This window comes from Lactuca sativa, chromosome 5, assembly GCF_002870075.4.
Source record: "Lactuca sativa cultivar Salinas chromosome 5, Lsat_Salinas_v11, whole genome shotgun sequence".
Taxonomy (NCBI): Eukaryota; Viridiplantae; Streptophyta; class Magnoliopsida; order Asterales; family Asteraceae; genus Lactuca; species Lactuca sativa.
The window spans coordinates 167,582,426-167,590,892 of NC_056627.2; the positions used below are offsets into that span (position 1 = coordinate 167,582,426).

Genomic DNA, 8,467 nt, shown 5'->3' on the forward strand with positions numbered 1-8,467 from the left:
GAGAGAGATATGAGAGAATCTTGGTGTTATCAGTTGAGACTTAGAAGAAGGAGGAGAATTACTTGGATTCAAATTTGAAAGCAAACGAAAGAGATATCACGTAAGAAATGGATGAGGTGGACGATGAGTTCAGCGGGAAGGATGAAGGGAGATGGGTAGGACCACACATATTAAACAATTTCTTTTAATAACCTAAAAATAAACAAAACAATTAAATTAGAAAAATAAGGGTATATTGGTCATTTTAAGTCTATCAGGGACCAACAACGCAATAAAATTAAACCATATGGACAATCCGAATAAAAAAAGAAAAGTTACGGATCAAATATATAAATTACCCCAAATTATGCAGACCATTGGAATAATTTACTCTTTAAAAAAAACCAAAAAAATGGTGAGATTACCTGCTTTTATTTATTTTTTTATTTTTTTGTTTTGTTTTTTTTTTTTATTTTTTTATTTTTTTTTTCAAAGTAACTTAATGGGCAGCTTGAAACATAGTTAAGGTTGGGTTGGGCCGATCGAATATGTAATATAGCGATTGTTTGAGACTGAGCTAACTGGTAATTAAATCACAAGGGAAGTGCACAGTGCGTCCTGTATACTGAATACCGTTGAACCTCTGTCGATAGTTCTTTCACGCTCCGACTGCTGCAGCGGCGTCCTCTCAGCTCCACCGTCTTCTCCGGCCGTTTCTACTAGAAACAACAAGGTAAGTTTCAACACTTCGAAAATTCCTATCTATTGTGTGATTATTTGATTGTATGACTGATTCATTATACCCAAAAATTGATTCCTTTGATCCCTTAGAATTATTTAGATTATACTATATTTTGACATCAAATTGTATAGGCTTGATGTTCTCGTTGCCATTTTGTAATGAAAGAGACAAGTTATTGAATAGGGTTTGTCGAAAAAATTGGATTAAATTTATTAGGGTTTGTTTCGAGCTTCCTCGTTCTTATTGCATACCATTAATTGATGGTGAGCCACGATGTCAGAATCTTAATACGGTGAAAGCCACATCTACCTCTGTTTTTTTTCGCAAAATAAGTTTTTTTTTTTGAAAGAGCATTTTTGGCAAAATAAGTTAACTATCGCGCCAACTGTTTGGTGAAATGCCTAAGAGAAAAATTACAATTAAAATTGGATTTTGATGTATTTCGAACACATCAATTTCCTAAATGTTGGAGTAGCTTGTAAAAAATGGTTGCAACAACAAAGCCTCTTATCACAGACTAGTGGGATAGAATAAGATTGAAAACTTTGATTTACATATCTTTTCATAATTTTGGTCCAACATCTATTGTTTTATCTTGCATTGTTTCAGTTATTTGCATTATTTCTTGTTTTCATGAAATATGTGTTTGTATCTTGTGTGATTGAAAACTAGCTTAGTCAATTTAACATTTAACAGGTGTCAAACAAGAACAATATTGTCATTTGGCATCTCAAAACCCAGTAGCATTTGAGTGCTAAATTGATATTTGTTGCAAGTTTAAGCATTTTTAGATTAGTTTCTTTGGGCCAAAAATTAACTTTATAGAAGTTTTAAAAAAACCTGAAAACTACATCCCTTAACTTCTTAAGAAGGCTATGATTCCTTTTTACCCTGTCCTAAAGATATACAAGTTGTCCAACTATAGAATGACCCTTTAAATGCAGCTTTTTTCATATATGAACTTTCTGGAAATAACATAGTAAAGTCTTAAACACGTGGACCATTTCTATAAAAAAAATCTGCACATAGACCTTTTATGTAAATTACAGGAACTGTTTTTATAATTTATTTTCTACACAGGGACCCAACATGCCAACATACAAAACTATATATAATTACTATCCTCCCTAATAAATGAAAATAATTTTGCCACATGTCACTCTCTTATTAACTTGGACACATGTCATTTTTTAGTATTTTTGAATAATTGTTTTTTCCATTTGTCATTTTCTTATTTTTTTTTTATATTTTCTTAATTAACACATCATATTTACAGCTCAATTAATAATTACCTTGATTGAAAATAACCAATAAATTACAATATTTGTACTCATATAGTATTTAATATGTTACCTTTTATATTCAAATTTTAAATTTTAAATTTCAAATGTAAAATTTCAAATTTAAATAAAAATCTGTTTGAATTTTCTTATTTAATTTTTTATTTTATCAAACCCGTATAATATACGGGTCTCACACCTAGTATATAATAATTTCCAATCTGTCTTTGTTTGCAAATGACTTGTCACAAAAGCCGTTACAATTACATTATCCGCTTTTTACCTAAAAAGCCATTATTTATTGATTTTCAGTATATTCACTTTTTATAATCAATAAATTATTTTTAAAACAGATATGGTGATTCCTCCACCAGTGAAGGCTCAAAGGATCACAAACTATCTAAAACCGTATCTTCTAAAGATGCATTTTTCAAACAAATATGTAAGTGCACAGGTGATCCATGCACCAACTGCCACCGTGGCCTCTGCCGCCAGCTCACAGGAGAAGGCTCTCCGGGAAGCATGGAACAGTAGCCAGCAAAGCACCAGAGATGTGGCGGCTGCCGCCAAGATAGGGAAGCTTTTAGGTGAGAGGTTGCTGCTTAAAGATATTCCGGCGGTTTCTGTGGTGTATAAAAAAGAGCAAAGATACCATGGAAAAGTTAGAGCTGTTATTGATTCTTTAAGGGAAGCAGGTGTTAAGTTGCTTTAAGTTTTTTTTTAATAACATTTGTTTGGTCATAAGCTGTTTTCCTTGTAATTGGAAAAGAAATTGTGGTTTTGTATGAGAATTAGGGGGACATTTGGATTGTGGAATGTTTTTTGAATGAAGGGGATTTGCCTAATTAAAAGGAATTGGAATTTGAACTAAAGATAATTTGTCATATGTGTGGCATACAAGAAATGAAGTAAAATTTAATAAGAAAACTTATATAATTTCAGATTTTAATTTTATTTCAATGGTTTTTATTTATTGTACTTCTATATAATTGAGCATCTATACAAACACCCTTTTTCGAAGGGGGTGTTTGGGTTAGTTTTTCACAACCCAAAAGTCATTTTCAGAAAAGTTACAAAAAGTCAGGATTTCATTTTCCTTGTATAAAAACTCTAAAAGTAGTTTTTAAAACTAGTTTTGTCAAAACATCTTTTTCTTTTTTCTTTTCCAAAAAGGACTTTTTGGCTATGAAAAGCTAAGCCAAACACCCCCAAAATCATCTGTACAAGGAAAAAAACTTGGGTTGAAGATGCTTTTAGAAATCCTAGGTTTGCTAAGATGGAGACGACTCTACCTAACTCTAGATGTGCTTTCCCCATCTTCATCGAGTTCTACATCTCTGGCGATTATGAGTGTTGTGTTTGTGACAATTCAAGACCCAATAAAATAAGCCAAGACTTAGTGATGAGTTCTCTGGCTCTAGTGAATCCGAGTCGCTGACCACCAATGAGTTCAACGAACTGAAATTTCCATCAACCTCTTCTTCAACCATGTGCAATTTCCACTTTGATTTGGGCTATTAATGATTTCGTGACACTTCTTGGATCAATTACTTCTACTTTTATATTAAATTTGAACTTTTACAAATTACAAAAGTCTATTTAAAATTAAATATTTATTAATCCATGAATTAAGAGATGTATAAAATAACATAATATTATTATAAAGAGTAAATTACACCAATGGTCCCTATGATTTAAGGTAATTTGTGTGTTTGGTTTCTAATTTATTTTTTTAACTCGGAAGGTCTGTTTGTTTTTGTTACGTGTTTGGTTACTGTCTTATCTAAAAAGACTATTTTTCCCTTGATTTTTCAATTTATTTAAATAAAAACACCCCAACCCCACCTTACCTTACCTATCCCACCATTTTTTTATATTTAAATAATAGTCCTTTTATGTAAGATAGAGACCAAACGCGTAACAAAAACAAACAGTAAGGACCAAGTGCGTAACAAAAACAAACATTCGAGTTAAAAAATAAGTTAGAGACCAAACGTACAAATTAACCCAAACCATAGGGACCATTCGTGTAAGTATAGTTTAAAACAAGACACAAAAAAGTAGTATGCATATGTTTTGGTCAAAAATCAACTGAGTAGAATCTAACAAATTGTATGAGAGGCTATGATGTTCGTGGTAAGTAAAGTAAGAAATGATAATCAAGGTGACACAAGTGAGTTACAAGGAAAGCCCTTGATCTTTGATAGAATCTCGACATAAAACCTTGGGAGGAGATAATGATCACATGTCTTGATGATTTTATTGATATAAAATGTTGATTTACAGAGATGAACATGTAAATGTAAGTACAAGTATCGTGGAGGAGCTTAGTGTCTCCCTAGTTTTCTAGTTACATGTGTCATTTATAGTCTAATGCTAATAACAAACAGTCCGATAATTCTGGGATCCTCTATAATCAGCATATGATCGTTATTTGACTTGGTATTCTGGGTTTTTTTCCTGGTTGAGATGACTCTCCGTTGAGAATGGGTCTTGTGTTGACTTGTTCTGCACATGTGAGAAAAATAAAGAAAATATAGTCGTTACAAGTGTTAGAAATATTAGTGGTAATAGTCAGGATCCCGGAATATGTTTAAGGATCCTGAGGCTGTATTTAAAGATCCTGAATATGAGCCAATGATCCTTCCCCTAACAATTGCCCTCAAATTATAGTTGTGGAATATAACCGTTAGTATTTTACATATTTAGAGGTATAATTTTTAAGTAAAAATTGAAGTAAAAGTTTCTAACGGATGAGTAATTTGAACTTGAACGAGTAGATTTCTAGCCGCTGGGAAGGGTCAAATCACTTTTCTACCTTTCATTGATTATCGTATAAATAAGATATGGAGCTCTTCAATTTCATCGTACTCTTAACTTTTCTTTGGGAAGTTTATTGAACAACATCGAAGGTAGTATTTTTATTCATTTTGTCCTTCGTAGTTTTCTTTTTCTTAAAAATGGCCAAGTAAGGAGCTCATTCTCCTGCAAACATCATAACTATACCTGATGATGATTTCGTAGATTAGAAGCACCTTTCCTATGAGGAAACTTGTACCTTTGATGACGATAGTATTGAAGCTTTGAGTTCGAGTGGAACCTTTCCTGCTAGTACTGTCTTCAAGCCTTTCGATGTTAGGATCCAACCTGATTTTATTTCCTCTTGTTGGGTCTGTTTTGTTGAGTATCCCTTTACCTCAGGCCTTGCATATCCCTTTTCCGATATCATTTATGAATTTTTTGAAATCACCAAGATTTCATATATTCAAGCCATACCAACGGTTTAGAGGATCCTTTATTGGATTGATAATCTGATTCACTCCATGGGTCTCAACATTGGTCTAAATGAATTAGCTTATGTTTACAACCTTTATACCTTTGGAAACTCTTGCTTTTTGTTGAAAGTTAAAACCAACATATCACCTCTTGTACTAAAATCCAAGCATAACGATGGTGCTTGGAAAGGAAGATACTTTTTCGTAAAACGTAAATCGATTCATGGTGGAGATCTTTTACCTCAATCCTGGTTTAGAAAGGGTAGGGTTCCTTATTTTCATATTGAGGATCCTAATATTCACACTTCTTATTTTTGTTTAATTTTTGTAGCTTTCAAGTTTGACGAAGTAGTCCCCCGCCCCCTGATGAAGACACCAAGGAGAGGATCAGGGACTTCCTTGCTCTACCGGAGGCTGTCAGGACATTCAAGCTTGATCCTTCTAGTCATCAAGAAAGCTCAACCACTATCATACCTATGTCTACCGGTAGGGATACTTGAGCACTTTTATCTTTAGTCTTTAAAAGTCCCACATTGATCTAACCATGAAGACTTCGGGATCCCGGAAGACAAAAGCTCCCGAAGCCACAAATTTGAACTTGGAAATCTTGGAGTTGAGGATGCACTTGAGAGGCTGATCTCCTGTAACGATGTGAAATTTCAACCAAAAATTTCAATTTAAAAAAAAACATTTGTCTTCATTAATAAAACATAAAATGTCACAATGTCAAACCATCAAATCTCATATAAAAAATTGTTCATATTTTTAAAACTCCAGGATCCTTTAAATCATAACTCAAACGTTGTTGTGTGTACAATCAGGCCGGTGCCTTCCCGTGATCCTTAGAAGTACCTGAAACACATAACACAAATCATGGTAAGCATAAAGCTTAGAGAGTTCCCTAAAATACCATACACATCACAATAGCCACTCGAGGCTAACTCAATACGACCCTCCGGTCAATGTGTTCCATTGGAGACCCTCCGGTCCCACAACTCGGGTGGACCCTCCGACCCTAATTCAATATGTTCATAACAATAAGCATAAACCACACATATAGAATGCCAGTATCACAATTGTAACATCCCAAAATATGACCCAAAATTTTTTCGTTTTAACACTACTAAAAATCATGTACTGAAAGTTATCTCATAAAAACCATACGTCAATATCTCAAACCAAAAACAAGTATCATGATAAAAACTGTATCAAATCACATCTAAGGAAAAACTGAACAATCTCCCAGGAATAAAAACTGAAGCTGTGGTGTGTGCGATGCCATCATCCCGAGCTCTTCCCTTTGTTTGCGGAAGTACCTGAAACCAAAACTGAAAACCGTAAGCACGAAGCTTAGTGAGCTCCCCCAAAATACCACATACCATACAAACATATAAACAACTACTCGAAGCCTAAACTGGAAGCACACGCGGGGCGTACACCAAGGTACGCTGAGCATACTAGCTGATGGCTCGTATACGGCGCGTACCTCCTTGTACGCCCAACGTACAACCCTTTTAAGCCAAAATCTCATTAAGTGCTTAATAATCCGATCCAGAAACTACAAATCCATATCCTAAGCTTGTTCCACGTCTTAAGCCATAAATTTGCTCACTTGATGGCTTACAAGTCTCATAAAGGCTCAAACTTCCATAAATAACATTCTACTTCCATGTAGCTAACTAGATCTCATGCATGGTTCCATATAAGCCACAAAGATTGAAACTTTATTGCTAGGAAGATGTTTCTGAGCCTTAAGGATGGCAATCCAAGCTCCAAAACCGAATTACAAGATCAAGACTCAACACTTGGACCTAAAAAGGTCCAAACTTCCATAACCTAGATCTAGAAGAAAAAGGAAGAAAGTTCAGAACTTTATACCTTCCTTTGATGACCAAGAGGGTGCTAAGTCTAGATCCCTGAGCTCAAGCCTCTTCTCCAACTTCTTCTCTTCCTTCTTCACTACTTCTCTTCACTAAAACACTCACCAAAAGCTTCTTCACACACAAGAGAGGATAAGAACGGATTAGGGTTTTCTTGAGGGTGGGGAGACTGATGGGAAAAACAGGGAAGGAGGCTATAATGGGGTTTATATAGCCTTAAACCCCTAAAATTAGGGTTTTCATCTGGCTGCGTACGCTGGGCGTACCATATGGTACGCTGCGCGTACACTCCTCCTCCCTGCGTTTCATTTAAGCATTACGCCCAACGTACAATGGATTACGCCCCGCATACGGCTTATGGGCAGCCTATTTCTCGGCTCAAAACAAAGAGGCCCAAACCAAAAATACAACTCTATAATGGCCCAAAATAAAACTTGATAATTTGAATAGATTTATACCTCGGAAGATAATCGTTACAAATCTCCTCCACTTGAATCAGACTTCATCCTCGAAGTCCACTGCTACTGACTCTAAAAACAAGTCCGGATAATGCTCCAGCATCTCCTCCTCGGATTCCCACGTCCACTCTGAACTTTTTCGGTGCTGCCATTACACCTTCACTAGCTGAACTACCTTGTTCCTCAAGGTCTTTGTCTTTCGGTCCAGAATCACGACCGGTCTCTCAATATAATTCAGGCCTCTATCAACCTGAATGTCTTCTAAGGGTACAACCGCTGACTCGTCCACTAAACACTTCCGTAACTGGGAAACATGGAAGGTGTTGTGGATCTGGCTGAGCTCTACTGGAAGATCCAACCGATAAGCGACCCGACCCACCCGGGCCAAGACCCTAAAAGGACCGATGAACCTGGGGCCCAGCTTGCCCCTCTTCCAAAACCTGATGACACCCTTCTAGGGTGATACCTTCAGGAGGGCCATGTCGCCCACCTGAAACTCCAAGTCTGAACGCCTCCTGTCGGCGTAACTCTTCTGCCGACTCTGCGCAGTCTACAGTCTACTACGAACCTGCTGGATCAACTCTGTCATCTTGAGCACCACTTCAGTGCTCCCAATGACACGTTAACCGACCTCGCCCCAACAAATCGGGGTCCTGCACTTCCTCCCATAGAGCATCTCGAAGGGAGGGCGGTCAATGCTGGCGTGGTAACTGTTGTTATACGAAATTCCACTAACGGAAGATACGTATCCCAACTGCCACCGAAATCTAGGACACATGCCCGAAGCATGTCCTCAAGAGTATGAATTGTCCTCTCGCTCTATCCATCTGTATGAGGATGGAAAGCGGTGCTG

At 36.3% G+C, this 8,467-nt stretch overlaps 1 protein-coding gene across 1 annotated transcript; it reads left to right on the top strand.

Annotated features, from left to right (window-relative positions):
- Positions 1-430: 430 nt before the first annotated feature.
- LOC111919433 (uncharacterized) lies at positions 431-2,856 on the top strand. The gene is made up of 2 exons (XM_023914993.3): positions 431-712; positions 2,355-2,856. The coding sequence occupies exon 2, from the start codon at positions 2,357-2,359 to the stop codon at positions 2,711-2,713; it is 357 nt and encodes a 118-aa protein (XP_023770761.1). The 5' UTR covers positions 431-712; positions 2,355-2,356; the 3' UTR covers positions 2,714-2,856.
- Positions 2,857-8,467: the final 5,611 nt, after the last annotated feature.